Source organism: Schistocerca americana, chromosome 5, assembly GCF_021461395.2.
Source record: "Schistocerca americana isolate TAMUIC-IGC-003095 chromosome 5, iqSchAmer2.1, whole genome shotgun sequence".
Taxonomy (NCBI): domain Eukaryota; kingdom Metazoa; phylum Arthropoda; class Insecta; order Orthoptera; family Acrididae; genus Schistocerca; species Schistocerca americana.
In genome coordinates, this window is record NC_060123.1 from 576,078,711 (window position 1) to 576,094,616 (window position 15,906).

Consider the following 15,906-nt stretch of genomic DNA (forward strand, 5'->3'; position numbering starts at 1 on the left):
CCTGGGACTCTATTCGACGCAGTTCGCCAATCATTCGGACGACCACCGGATTCAAGCGGCCGAAAACCGCTTGTCACCGGCCGTACGAGCGGTTGTGGAGCAGCGCAGAATGGTCCAGATCGAGCAGAACGCTCTCTATGAGGAAGAGGAAGGACTAGTTTATGGACCCGGAATAGCAGATTGGAACGTACGTTGCATGATATTGCATTTATATGTAGCCAAAACTTCAAACGCCTTTTTCTCGAAGTGACGCTTTTTTATCGCGCAGTATGGTAGCTTCAAATCTACTGAACCGATTTGCATGATTCTTTGTTTCCGACGAAGCTAACTAAATTGTCTAGGAGTTGTACCACTTTTATTCCGATCCATCAACTATAAATATTTTTACTTGGCCGACGAAGTCGAAAAATCGATAGAAAAAAACCCTATTTTTTTCAAATGGTTGCCATTTTGTTTCCTATGGTCCAAATAACTTAAGCGAGGTACAGCTCCTAAAGAATGTTATATACTTCGCTAACGCAACTCAATTTTGATTTCAGACGAGCCGGCTGACCTGTGACATACAGCGCGTGGAGGTATATATCGAAATTTTGTTTCGTTCCGACGGCACTTCCGCGTTTGCTCTTCGACATTATCGGTCGAAAAAATTCCTGTTTGTAGAGGAAATATCAGTAAACATTTTGACCAAATTTGACATTGATATCTATACCACCTCCCGAGAAAAAAATTCTGAAAACATGCTTTTCTCGGGCCAGAGATAGTAAACCTCCCCTTAATGTTTCTTACGGTTTGTCCACATAATTAAGCTCTGCGTTTCTGGCGACTAACTTTTCTACAGCTACACTGACCGTCATCTGAAACAGCCTCAGTTTTCTGTTCCAGTCTTCTGTGTAGCATTTCCTTAAGGGATGAATTTTCACAGCTTCCTTCCCGTACCTTCTCCAATCACGGCAGTGCTGAAGTCTCCAATAATCTGTACGCCAAACAGATGTTGCACTCTCCTGCAAAGGCGCTGGACCGTTTCCATTTCCGTCTTTGTGTCGTTTCAACGGGTCGTGGACCGAAATACCCGACATTCCGCGCAGGCGATAACATCCTGCCGTTCTGGTTTCTCCCGCAGCTTTCCTCTGCACTCTTGACCAGCCACCGAGAACAGCCCGCATTCCCAGGCGACGCGCGCGCGTCGCCGTTGCGAAGCGGCTTCTTAGGAAGCCGATTGCGCATCACACGCGGACGCACTTTCCACGGGCTTTTGCCCGCGCCGGTATCAGTCATCTGTATGCTAATCGCCGTAAGAACTCCCGCACCTCGGGTTGTCGCTCGCGTAAGAGCTCGCCGGCCGGTTCCTCTAGGCCGCCGGCGCATTCTCCCCGAGCTCCGCGCCTTAAACGTTAAGCCTCGTGACGGGGATTAAACGCGGTAGCCATTTCAGACCCCAGCGCGGAGAAAAGGACGGCACGGCTGCTTGCGATCTGCGCCGCCGGTAAAATATCGCAGCCATTACGCGCCGGCAGTACGAGGTAGCCGCAGCCTGCAAGTAAACGTGCCGATTGCTCCAGGTGACTCTCAGCACTTCGAATTCATCAGCGCCAAGTGTGAAGAGAGTCTCCGCTGAGCTACCTGGCGTCGGGTACGGCCGGAGTTTGCACTCCCCTTGGCTCCAGCTTCAGAGCTTACTGCAGAAGTTATTTTGCAGGTACAGCGAATCTCTGAAACGGTGGCTCTGCTGCTAGGGCATTGGACACGCATCCAGTCATCCAGATTTAGGTTCGCAAAGGCAAACCTCAGGGCTGTGACCGAGCGAGGTGACACAGCGGTTAGCACACTGGAGTCGCATTCGGGAGGACGACGGTTCAAACCAGCGTCCGGCCATCCTGATTTAGGTTTTCCGTGATTTCCCCAGATCCCTTCAGGCAAATGCCTGGATGATTCCTTTGAAAGGGCACGGCCGATTTCCTTCCCCATCTTTGACACAATCCGAGCATATGCCCCGTCTCTAAAGACCACGATGTCGACCGAACGTTAAACCCCATCTTCCTTCCTTCTAGGCTGTGGCGCTGATATATCAATCGGTTCTGACCGACCGCCGTGTCGTCCTCTCCCAATTGTGTCACTGGATGAGGTATGGACGGCCGTGGGGTCAGCACTCCGCTCTCCCGACCGTTGTCTGCTTTCTTGGCCTTAGAGCCCCTACTTCTCAGTCAAGTACCTCCTCTGTTCACATCATGAGGCTGAGTGCACCCTATTCCAGTGCTACCACCAAGGAAAAATCCTCGGTAGTACCGGGGATCGAACACAAGTCTCCGCATAACAACGTGACACTTTGGACTCTGAACTAAGGAGTCCGACAGATTTAGGTTAATGTACAGATGAAGCACCACAGTTCGCATATTATTTTTTAAATTTATTCGCACTTTCGACCACGTATTCGTTGTCCTGATGGTTAAGCGTTAAGGGATTGAAGCTCCGCTCGGCACCATCGTCTCGCACTAAAGTGTGACTTTGTGTTGAGGACGTTGCCGAGCATTTCTTTCAGCTATCTTCTATACTACACTGTAGCTGTTCTTTCTGCACTGAAGCGCCAAAGAAAGTGGTATAGGATTGCGTATTCACATACAGAGATATGAAGACACGCAGAATACGACTCTGCAGTCGGCAATGCCGATATAAGACAACAAGCGGCGCATCTCACAGGTGGCGATGAAGTGGGAATTTTCCCGTATGACCATTTCACGAATGTACGGTGAACATCAGGAATCCGGTAAAACATCAAGTATCCGACATCGCTGCGGCCGGGAAAAGATCCTGCGAGAACGGGACCAACGACGGCTGAAGAGAATCGTTCAACGTGACAGAAGTGCAACCCTTCCGCAAATTCATAAAGATTTCAATGCTGGGGCATCAAAAAGTATCAGCGTGTGAATTATTCAATGAAACATCATCGATATGGGCTTTCGCAGCTAAAGACCCACTCGTGTATCCTTGACGATTGCACTACACAAAGCGTTACGCTTCGCCCGGGCCAGTCAACACCGACATTGCACTGTTGATGACTGGGAACATGTTGTCTCGAACCAGTCTCGTTTCAAACTGTGTCGAGAGAATGGACGTGTGCAAGTATCGAGACAACTTCATGAATGCATGGACCCTGCTTGACAGCAGGGTACTGTTCAAGCTGGTGAAGGCGTGGTGCGGGGCGTCTACACTTGGAGTGATAGGGGACACCTGATACGTCTAGATACGACCCCGACAGGTGACAGGTACGTAAGCATCCTGTCTGATCACCTGAATCCATTCAAGTCCATTGTGCATTCCGACGTACTTGAGGAATTCCAGCAGGGCAATGCGACACCTCACAAGTCCAGAATTGTTACAGAGTGGCTCCAGGAACACTCTTCCGAGCTTAAACTCTTCCGCTGGCCACCAGACTGCCGAGACATGAACATTATTGAGCATATCTGGGATGCCTTGCAACGTGCTGTTCAGAAGAGATCGCTGCCAGCTCGTACTCCTACGGATTTATGGACAGCCCTGCTAGATCCATGGTTCCAGTTCCCTTCAGCACTACTTCAGACATTAGTCGAGTTCATGCCACGTCGTATTGCGCCACTTCGGCGTGCTCGCGCGGGCCCTACACGATAAGCCGGCCTGAGTGGACGAGCGGTTCTAGGCGCTACAGTCTGGAACCGCGCGACCGCTACGGTCGCAGGTTCGAATCCTGCCTCGGGCATGGATGAGAGTGATGTCCTTAGGTTAGTTAGGTTTAAGTAGTTCTGAGTTCTAGGGGACTGATGACCTGAGAAGTTAAGTCCCTTAGTGCTCAGAGCCATTTGAACCTACACGATATTATTGTTCAAATGGATCTGAGCACTATGGGACTTAACATCTGAGGTCATCAGTCCCCTAGAACTTAGAACTACTTAAACCTAACTAACCTAAGGACATCACACTCATCCATGCCCGACGCAGGATTCGAACCTGCGACCGTAGCGGTCGCGCGGTTCGGGACTGAGGCGCCTAGAACCGCTCGGCCACTGGGGCCGGCTACACGATATTAGGCAAGTGCACCAGTTTCCTTGGTCACATTATGCGAAAGTTGCTTTCGTGCTGATGTTTTACACGCCACTGTATTACTGTGTGTCGTTTCCTGAATTTTACGCTTACGCCATGACGACCACAACAAACGAGTGAGATAGAGGTGGAGCCCTTTATTGAAGGAAAAGACCTTATCGCTCTCCTGGCATTGCGGCAAAACGTAGTCGTTGCCGGCCGCTGTAAGTTATCCGTTATCTCGTGCACGCTGCGAATTCCAGCGTCGCAAGGCGGTAACGTATTGTTCGAATGATGAAGGGCCGGGAGCGCGCGAATACGGGCAGGTAAGCGGCCATCTGAAAGCAGCGAGGGTACTGTTAGCCGGTGCGCGGCATTCCACTTAGTCGCGAGGCGCAAAAAAGCGAGGGAGGCTCGCCGGCCGGACGGCGGCGTCGAGACGCGAAAGGGCAAAATGAGCGCAAGGGAGTCGCGCCGCGTGCGCCGGCCGGTGTCCGCGCCGCCCTAAAGCGGAACCGCCGCGACGCGCGCGGACTGCCGCCGCGCCACGGCGGACGCGCCGCCGCCGCCGCCGTCGCCGTTTTTACGCCGGCCGAGTCGCCACCGCCGCTCGTCGCACTGTGCGCGCTCCGGTCGAAGACGCGATGTGTGTCGCTGGCGACAGGAATGTCTGTGTCTAACATCGTGCGACGTCGTTTTTTTTTTTTTTTTTCATTGAGCCGTACTGCTAACTGAGTGAAAAAACCGAGAATGCTGTCCTCGGATTAGAAATGGTGTAAGACAAGGATGTACACTGAACTTACGAAAGTCATGCTATACCTCATAATACCTTGTGTCGAGCCTTCTTTCGTTCGGTGTAGAGCAGCAAACCGACGTGGCATGGATTCAACCAGTCATTGGAAGTCCCTTGCAGAAATATTGAACCATGCTTCCTTTATAGCTGATTGCAATTGCAAAGTGATGCCGGTAGAGGATTTTCTGCACGAACTGACCTCTCGGTTATGTCCTATAAACGTTTGGTGGGATCCGTGTCAGGCGACTTGCCAGGACAAATCATTCGCTTAAACTTTCCAGAATGTCCTTCAAACCAGTCGCGAACAGTTGTGGCCTGCTGACATCACGCATTGTCATCAATAAAAATTCCATCGTTGTTTGGGAACGTGAAGTCCATCAATGACAGAAAACGATCTCCATGTGGCCGAACATAACCATTTACAGTAACTAATCGGTTCTGTTGGACCGTAGTTCATTTCATGTAAACACAGCGCCCACCATTAAGGAGCCACCACCAGCTTTCACAGTGCCTTGTTGACAACCTGAGCCCATGGCTTCGTGGAGTCTGCGCCACACTCGAACCCTGCCATCGACTCCTAGCAACTGAAATCGGGACTCATCTGACCAATTCACGATTTTTCAACCGTCTAGGGTCCACTCGAAGTGGTCGAGGGCCCAGAAGAAGTGCTGCAGGCGATGTCGTGCTGTTAGAAAAGACACTCATGTAGTTTGAAAAACATGTAAAAATCAGCCAACCGGTTGCATAGGTTTTCTATATACCTTGACCTTTCGTCACCTGTAAGGGTGACTTCATCAGAAGGTAAGGTAATTACATGAAGAACATATCGTCAAAGACGTTTCGTAACATGAGACCAGTTGAGCAGCTACATGATAGAGAAGTAGCGGAACCGATCACGAAACCTGACAACGGCCGCGGGAACGGTGTGCAGACAACATGCCCCACCATTTCCGCATCCAATGACTCCTCCAATGACTCCTATCTACTAAGGATGACATGGCGGTCGGTCGGCACCTTTGCGCATCCCGAGGCCTGTTCGGACAGGATTTCGTTTATGTATTCAGTTACTAATTGTGCCTGAAGTAGAGTGTGTCTAAACCTTTTTTCATAATTATAGCTTTGTTTTTTTTTTTTTACTCAGTATGAGGCCTATTGTTTTACTTGTACAATGACTGTGATGTTCTGAAACGCAGATTCTCCCCGTGCGGCTTCAAGTACCACCTGGAGACGCCGATATCGACGAGCCAGAGGCGGGAGGACGACCGCATAAGTTACATCAATAAGGGCCAGTTCTACGGCATCACGCTCGAGTACATTCCGGACCCCGACAAGCCGCTCAAAAGTCAGACAGTTAAGGTGAGTTACTGCTGCTTTTTATCTCCTCCTTCAGCCCCTGCTGCCTGGCGAAATTACTAGTACTAGCCTACTTCTCCCAGCATACCGCGTACTGTCACCGGATGTTCTTGCAGTCCACACAGAAAGAGACATGCTCCTAAATAAATTATACAGCGGCTAATTGTTTTCGTACTCACCTCTTTTAAGGTCTGGAAGGCTCATTTCTGACAAGAAAATGTCTAAATTTTTTCCTTTTTTATTAATGGACAGCACGCTGTTGATATTATGATCAGTCCTATGTCACGAGCATATTAAATCTAAAGCGTTCATTGTTCATATCCAAAATGAAACTTGAAATAATCATAATCTTCACCTTATTATGGTCACATTGTTTGTGTACAAGACATGGTGTATAGGAACTACGCTAAACTTTTCTCCTTGCATACCATAACATATATTTCAAGAATCGGGGGGAGATGGGGAGAAAATTGACTCATCCGTTGGACGTGGATTTCGATCGATGGTGTGGCTTCGTGTTTGTCATTCACACAAAGCTTTTATAGAGGTGAGAGAGATGAACAGTTGCAGATATTATTCCAGGATACAAATTGGACTGCCACTTTCTTGTTCAGACCACCAAGACTTACAAATTAGTTTATATTACTCTTACGTTACGTGGTTACCGAGAAGGTTTCAGATTCACTCGTTTTCGTACTTTCGTTGGCATACACAAACAAATATAATGACACTAAATCGCAAGAGTGAAATAAATTCAAACTGCAGATTTTGTGGTGAGTCTAAAATGCAAAAATGGCAATAAAGTCAACTATGCTATAAAATAACATTTTTGTCAATCAGGTAAAAGAAACGTTACGTTTACTTGGAAAACAGGTGTATGCCAAATTATGAAATTCATGGTTCTCGGACGCAGTGCAAGCTAATTTCGAATTACAAGTCGCGTCTAGCGAGTTTTATTTGCGCCGGATAATACATGGTCAACGCAGTTCGACAAAACAATTGCTCAACAGCAGTGCATACCTGGACATTAAAGCAGACCGGTCCAAACGTTTAATTACTTCCCCCAACTCCATTCCGTTCTACATGGCCGAGCGATAACTGTCTGGCTTTTTTCATGGATAGAAATTTACGCAGGAAATTGCGCCGTACTGGTGACGATTTGCAAGAGACGTAGAAGCCAAATTTAAAAAAAGGAAAAGAGGGGCAAGAAATAAACGGTCCGTTCCGATGCGGGGTATGACGCAACAGGAAATTAAATGCAATTAATTATAATTGTCGCGGGCGCGGCAGTAGACGGACGGAGCCAGACCTGGCGAGGATCCAAGGACCTCGCCGGACTCCCAGTGAGTGGGCGGAGAGGGGCGTGGAAAAAGAAAGGGGGAGGGAGACACGGGGAACGAGAGAGAATTTCCCCAACGGGTGAAAGGAGCCTCGGCCATAAACGGCTCGCGCATGCCCATTGGGCGGTATCCATTCAGAACAGCGCGTCTATAATTGACGCCTTTCTCGGCCGGTCATGTGGCTTGCGCGCGCACACACAAAAGGATCGCCGTAAAACGCGCGTACGAGTACGCAGGCGCAGTAGAATCAATTACGGCGGGCCGCCGGATCAGCAATCTCAGTCGCGCCTGCATTTTCTCACGATTGCTTATTACTTATGTAAAACAGCACTCAGCCGCCCGCGGGAGATTTCTATAATTTCGATCTTGATGCTCGCCGGGGAACGCGGCGCTGCGGTGAGTAAAGGCGGGGGCGAAGCGGCGAGGTGGAGCCCGGGCTCGCGGACAATGTTATCTTTCGCGAGGAGAGCGCCGCCGGCCGGGAGGGGTAATTGATTGGTCGCGCGGCGTTTCCAGCGTCGTATCTGGCCACCTTATCAGGCACCGGTCCGAGGAGCTAGCTGGGCGCGCTTCGTGTGGCTCTGCGAGTGCTCTGCCTACTACGCTCGTCTCCCGGAGTTTTGTCCGTCACATTGCAAGAGAAGGTAACCCGAAAATACAGCCTCTGGCGTACGAAGCCCCATCTGCTAATTACTGTTCAGACCCGATATCTGTTCTTAGCAATGTCGTAGGCTGTTCCTTGGCAGTAAGTCATCAGTCTTTCGTACGATGTTACATGTCTCGATCATAAAGTACCTGAACTCGCTCGATTCACATTTGGCGGAATGAAATATCAATTCCACAATGCATTTCAAATGACGGTTGTAGACTGGGGGGGGGGGGGGGGGAGACGGTGACGAGGATGAGTGTAATGGTTCCGTATGGACTTGTATATTACAGACATGAGACTCCCGATGAAGCGGCTGGCACATGTACGTGAATAACTGGGGTGACTGGAATGGAAAGGAAACTGGATGGGGAAAAAGATAGGAAGGAAATAATGACTACCAGACGCTCAGGGTACTGCGCCAATGCAATGACAAGAATTGAAAATTTTTGCTGGACCGAGACTCGAAACCGGAACCTCCGCTTCTTTAGAACGGTTGCGTTAACGGCCTGAGCCACCCGGACACGCTTTCCATCAGAAACATATTGCAAACTCCCCGCCCATTAGCCCCATACTCACGGATTTTTTATTCCCGTAAGAGTTCGGATGTTGATTGAGCACCCGCACTGAAACTGTTGTTGTTGTTGTTGTTGTTGTTGTTGTGCTCTTCAGTCCTGAGACTGGTTTGATGAAGCTCTCCATGCTACTCTATCCTGTGCAAGCTTCATCATCTCCCAGTACTTACTGCAACCTACATCCTTCTGAATCTGTTTAGTGCATTCATCTCTTGGCCTTCCTCTACGATTTTTACCCTCCACGCTGCCCTCCAATGATAAATATGTGATCCCTTGATGCCTCATTGCATTGCATTGCTGCAATGCCCTGAGCGGCTGCAAGTCATTATTTCCTCCCTGTCTCTTTCCTCTTCCGTTTCCTTTCCATTCCTTAAACCCCAATTATTCATGTAACTTGGATATTCCTCCAATGACTGCTCTTTCACAAGAAACGCTGGATATCTGAAAGCGAAAAAGTGATTTGTGTTTCACAATATCCACCCAAAGAAAAAAAACTAATGAAATAATTTTCATAGAGTAGTCTTTTTAACAGTACCAAAGTTAGCTTTACTGACCAGCTCGGATAGCCGAGAGCAATAGCGCACTGCATCCAGATTCGGCGAGGCACACCGGTTTGGCGTCGATTAACGGAAGGACTGGTGTGTCGACTGTACTGGAAGTGATTTTTAGGCGGCTTTCCGCATCCGAATTGGTGAATATCGGGCGGATACCCACGTCCCGCCATTGTCACACGGTTCGCGAACATTTAGAAAAAATTCGCACGTGGATAACACTATACGCACACAGTTAGTGTACATAAATTCCGTCCTTGGGTGGAAATGGAGGCGATTAATATTTCCAAATTCAATAATTAACATGTGGACCGCGTGACGATACGGGATAAAGGCCAGGAAAAAGAAAGAACAGTAGCTTTATTTGTGGAAAGAAGTACTGATGTTTTTGGTGAGATTTGCTACTAAAAAAGGAAAAGAGCACGATATATGAGACAAAAAAGAACCTCTCTTATCAATTTTTGTTTGGCTATTAATAAACGTTACCACTGCCAATTCCTTAACACAGATAATATATTTCGATTTTTTCTATCTTGGATGGAATCGCACAACCTTTACTGTTCGGTATTGGGCGAAGCGCAGCAACGTGACGACATCGCATCTGGTGAACGCATCACTATTTGAAGGTGCTGTCGCCGTTCTTTCTGTTCCACTCCGTTGACATCTAGGGTGAAATGACATTATGGGACCCGAACACAAAAACAAGGTTGTCCATAGTGTGTGATAATACTATAGCTCGTTGGTCATCATGCAAAGCCATTTCATGTCATCCAGTGCGTGCTTCGAGCAGAGAAACAGGATCAGAAAAGTCCAAGACTGCCCCCTTCGCCTACGACAGCTGAGGAATAAGTTATTATTCTGGTAGGTGCAAGGCGACTTTGGATTCCGGGACAACGGAGTGTCCTGTTCCGGTTCCCTTGAGCGTCGTTGAAACAGCTCCAAACTGGTACGTAGTCGCTAATCAAAAATACGAGAAAACAAACATGCGTAGCTGTCACCATAAAAATGTTTGAGCTTGTTGTTAGTTCCATTGACACCACACCCGCTCAGCACTATCTCCGGCTGGAGGAGAAAAAGCGCTCGTAGAATAATTGTCGTGTACTCGCTGCTACTCTCTACGTATCATTGGTCGTTAGCCTGATAACGCGCTGACGTGTACAGGAAAGAACCCTGAACCTGTAATTAAGAGAACTGCGAAGCTCGTCTGTTTGCCTATAACAGCACTACCATCGGTCGCCTGTCGCCTAATCGCGGACTTAATGCGTGCACTTAGCACTAACTGTTTCGCGGTCGCGAGAACATTTTAACGTACATTGCAAGTGCTCCCTTTGTACTATCTATGTATTTTGTTCATTCTCGTTGAGTTCGGCACTGTCTCTGGTATCACACAGATACGATATTTTTTTGTTGTTGTTTGTGTCTTTACCTATAACACTATTCTTAAGTTAATAATTAGTGACATGATGATACACAATAACGGGTAACCGCTTCGTATTCTTGCGTAAGGCACTAATTACGTCCCAATCCGCGAACAATCACTTAGGAGGTAAAGGTGTGGGCAGACCGAGTTTTTCTTAGCGAAGTATTTAGAGCGTGTAATGGTGAAAGTTTGTGCAGCTCTGTCTGCAGCGCTGCGATTGAGAGCACCAGATTGTTTGAGCCTTTCGACCCTCAAATTGATAATCCTTATTTCTTGAAGTGGCGTAGCGCCTAGTTGTAAAAGTAGGAGTTTTGATTTGTTTTCCAGTGGTATTTCGTTCTCCTCTCGGTGTCCAGCTTTCGAGTAATTCAGATTTCACTGCCCGACGTGGAATTTCTCGCCTTGCTGCAGATTTGTATTTTCAAATAAATTCAGCTTGTTATTCCAAGGAAGCGTATGACGGAACACAGCTACCCAAACAGGAAATTCTTAAATGGGTTGATTTCACCCAGTTACGAGAACTCTTTACCAACTTACCCTACTGCAAGACGTATTATTATACTCCGTGCTTTACCCAAATCGTTTTCGACAGATGAGAAACAAAACAAAAAAATGTGGATGAATATCCCTATAACAGTAGGTACGACAAGAATTGAAGAAAACTACTAGCCTTTGTCCGGAGTCTTCAGATTTTTAAACCTGTCAAGGATGTGCTATTTCGAAAAATACTGCCTTCTTCCCTTCCGTGATGAGGCATTTGTGATGTTAGTGAGTCGATCATACTTCGAGCAAGCGACTACTTTCTCGAAAGCAACGGCCTCTATTGGATTCCTGATCATTGCTGCCTTCTGGTTTCGCCGACCACCACTAAATCCCAGCAGCCGGCTACCTCACTATCGAACACTGCCTATCCCGTGCTATCCGTCTCGGAGCGAAGCGCACAAAAAGGCGGCAGTTAAAATTTCACCGAAGCGCCCGAGCTCCCGGCAGTATATCACGGTCCCTCCCCCCCCCCCCCCTCCCCCCTCCTTCCCTCCCCCAATTTCTTAGCCGCCGCTCCGCGGACGGCTGACCTTTCTCGCTACGTTTCCCACTGTATCATAAACGCCAGAGAGCTCTCTGCCTGAAAGAGTGATAAATTCTACAAGTTATTTCATGTCCCTTGCTCAAGAAATTTGCCCATTTGTTCACATTTTCCATCCATATTTTTTTGTCTCCTAGGTGCAGATGTCAGCGTAATATATTTTCGAGTTTTTCGTGCTTTTAGCAAAAAGCTGGCTATTGAAACACTAAAATAGGTATGAAGCTGCGAGCTCGAGTAACAGATGGCCGAGGTTTTCATAGGAACCGCAACGGCGGCGTATTTCGAGCCGCGACACAGACTGTGCCATTGCTTCGGACTCCTACAGTGCATCATGTGGCGAATATTGCAGTTACCGCTTTTAAAGCCCTGCCAAGCTTTTCGCGCCGTAGTTGATAGTTACTCGCTTGAGATTTAGCGCCGTTACTTGCCAACAGTAGTAAATCACACATCTGTCTCCGTCCGCAAGCGCACATAAATCAGTGTGTGTGTGTCCGCTGCTCGTGATCTACTAGCTAGCGTTGCTGTCTATGGATCACGGTGCCCGGATTCGATTCCCGGTCGGGGCGGGGATTTTCTTCACCAGGGATTTGGGTGTTTGTGTTGTCCTCATCATTTCATCCTCATTCGAGAAAAAGGCGAGGCTGGACATGAAAGGACTGGGAGTTTGTACGGATGCTGACAACCGCGCAATTGAGCGCCCCAAAAAACAAAATATCATCGCTGTTATGTATGAGTGTTGGTAGTCGGTAGATGTGAGGGTACTTAAAAAAGGAAGCTACACATTCTTATGAGAGAACAATATTTTTTTTACTGAATGCAGCGTTACACTTCATAGTGGCGCAGATACACTACTCTATCTTTCAACATAATCACCAGGTCTCTGCAAACGACGGTCGGAACGCTCTACCATTCAATTATTCAAAAACAGTCTTCATCGCATTTATTATTACTTTACCGCCAACCGGTTTCAACCCGACGTAGGGATCATATTCTGGGCGTTTATACCAGTGGTCGACTGCTGGTGGTGTCACTCCTGTCTACATAACGGCAGTAAACTATTGATAGTTTGATAGTTTCCTGCCGTTATGTAGGCAGGAGTGACACCACCAGCAGTCGACCAATGGTGTAAACGCCCAGAAGATGACCCCCTACGTGGGGTTGAAACCGGTTGGCGGTATAATAATAATGAATGCGATTAAGACTGTTTTTGGGTAATTGATTAATCATACTAATCGCTGCTTCATCTCCACAACCATGTTGTCCAAAGCTCTACCATTCGTTGAGTCCCTCGGCGATAGAAATCCGCTGCTTGGTCACAGAGCCATTCGGGAACTGGTGTGCGCTGAACACTCTCATCGTCGAAAAAAATGAAAGGAAATGATCGTATGTCGCTTTTGGCCGACGGCCTCCATCTGAAGTTGATCGGCGGCCTATCGCAAGTCGACTTGCTTGTCGATGATGATGAAATGTTTATGACAACATAACATCCAGTGCCCGAGCGGATAAAATCTCTGACCCGGCCGGGAACAGAATTTAGGTCCTCGGGATGGTGTTCAGCTGTGCTGATCACTTTTTCTTCTTCAGTTACGTGGGCGGACATCGCTGGAAAAGATCTGTGATTGCTGCGAATCGGTTCCTCGATTGTGTTAACATTGTCGTGTCGTCTGTTGCGAATGTCAGTGGCCTTCCTTCCTGATCAGCATCGCCCACTTTTTTGCATCCTTGGTGAAATTATTGTTGGCATCATTTCATTACGCCTGTACGCGACATTGCGTTAGATCCATATACTTCTACAATTTCACTGTGAATCTGTTTGTAGTTTAGACGTTTTACGCACAAGAAGCGTATTGTCCAGCCGATTTCAAGCTTGGACTACGTTTGCAGTTGCCGCGCCATTCAGTTTGCACACTATGATTCACGTGTTATCAGTACCGCAGCAGAACTTTGTCTCGCGGAATCCTGGAACATGAACTCACTCCTGACAAAGTGCTACTATTGTTGCGCAGTGGTCTTCGCGTGAGACGATATGAAGTCCCCACGAATATGAAATCAAGTTTCATAGCTAATTCTCCACAAATACATCTCTCAGATTTGAGAGAATCGAAATTGTGTATCACCAATTCTTTTAGAACTGACATTCGTAATCCGATATCACTGAATGCTCTGAATGTCTGTGTAGTCTTTACAACAGAGATCCAACACTGATAAAGAGGACAGTTTGAAAATATTGTTGGCCGGCCGGTGTGGCCGTGCGGTTTTAGGAGCTTCAGTCTGGAACCGCGAGACCGCTACGGTCGCAGGTTCGAATCCTGCCTCAGGCATGGATGTGTGTGATATTCTTCGGTTAGTTAGGTTTAAGTAGTTCTAAGTTCTAGGGGACTGATGACCTCAGATGTTAAGTCCCATAGTGCTCAGAGCCATTTGAACCATTTGTTTTTAAATATAGTTACGTGCATATCGTGTGGAGCTATTACATTGTCCCTAAAAACTCTCCAACTATTTGCCGAAAGAGGAACCTTAGTGTTTAAGACGCTGTACTCGCATTCGTGGAACGAAATGCAAAATCCCATACGGCCATCCAGATTAAATGTGACCTAACACGATTAAAGTGAATTGTTGGATGATTTCTTTGAAATGACACCGACAGTTCTTTCGCATTTTGTACTGTGCTACGTCTCCAATAAACCGTCGTTGCATTTGTTTTCTTACACCAAATCGTCGTCGCTTATATTATAGTACGCCAGTAGATCTCAATCTTATCGTCTTCAAAACAAGAGCGACAGATACCGCTTTAGGGCAATGTAAGTAGCGTAGATGTGATCTACCAAGGTAGTAATCTATGATATACTTCATACGAGAATAAATGAACGAAAGAACGTAATTAATTGTGGTTAACTCGAATACTGTGCGCACTTTGAAAAATGTTAATCATAAAATGAATGCTCATGACCAAACAGCCGATAGCAAACAGGTACTCAAGTAAATGAATATGCATAATCTAGCCCTTACTCAGCCAGAACTGATACAAAAGAGGGCGAATATAAAGTTGTTGTGGTGTCCTACGGAATGATAAATGCATCACTGTCGACTGAGCTGATACAAAATATTTCTCCCTCTAAATACTAAACGACGACTCATAGAGTGACGTAAGAGTATGTAGCGCCTCGCGACCGTGAGTGGGTCAGTCGCGGCACCCACGTCAGTAGACCCGTGGAGGAGGGGGGGGGGGCGAAGGGGGGAGGTACTTTACGGCGCGCTAGACTCTGCCGAGTGCCTTCTTCCGCATTCTCGCCCAGCACGCCCGCCTATTAGCATTTAATTGGTCGGTGGAATGCTGCACATCAGATTTCGCACACCGAAAAGGTACGCTTGTTACCGCGTGTTGTAGGCGCATGACTTCAATACCGTCTCCCCTCCTGAATTCATCCAGTGAGTAGCGAAGAAAATAGATTCAGTGCCCTCCCCCCCCCCCCCCCCCTCCCGCTGTGAGATTTGTTAATGAGTGATTACTGGCGTTAGCAGCTCGAAAAGGTAGTCAGCTATCCCGGTCGCAATGCACAGCCGCTTGCATCCACGATTTGTGACAAATGTTCAGTCATTGCATCAGCTTCATACACGTTGGTAAAAATTCATTGTTTCCATCTTACGCTTTCTTTTTTATCTCTTCAGTCTTTCTGGTTTTATACTACCCTCATATTTTTTCCTTAGTTGTGCATTCAGTATTTTCTATAACTTTTCTTTGCCTATTGTAGTCCCTATCTACCTCTATCATTCCTTCTAGCGCCAACTTAACCGTTCCTGAGCGCCGTAAAAGTCTACCACATACTTATGTCTTCACCTATTCTTTTGAGTTCATTGTGTGCCTTACGTGCCCACTTAATTTTTAACATATTTCCAATTACTTCGTTGTTGGATTTCCTGTGGCCTGAGCTCCAGATGTACACTTTCAAAACCTTCTTCTTAATTTATGTTTCAGTATCTGATACTAATCTGGTATTGGACCAAGCTCTCTCTGCCTTTGCCAATCTACTTATCACATCTTCCTGCTTCTTCCACTACCGTGTCTTTCCCGGCTTTGATGTGAATCTAGTCGT

General features: G+C 47.3%; 1 protein-coding gene across 9 annotated transcripts in view; it reads left to right on the top strand.

The window, feature by feature from the left end:
• Positions 1-15,906, top strand: part of LOC124616074 (protein grainyhead) — a 325,732-nt gene that overhangs the window by 188,540 nt on the left and 121,286 nt on the right. For all 9 annotated transcript variants that reach the window (XM_047144317.1, XM_047144313.1, XM_047144310.1 and 6 more), the window contains exon 5: positions 6,037-6,199. In XM_047144317.1, the coding sequence (XP_047000273.1) occupies positions 6,037-6,199 (163 nt within the window). The remainder of the gene's footprint in view (positions 1-6,036; positions 6,200-15,906) is intronic.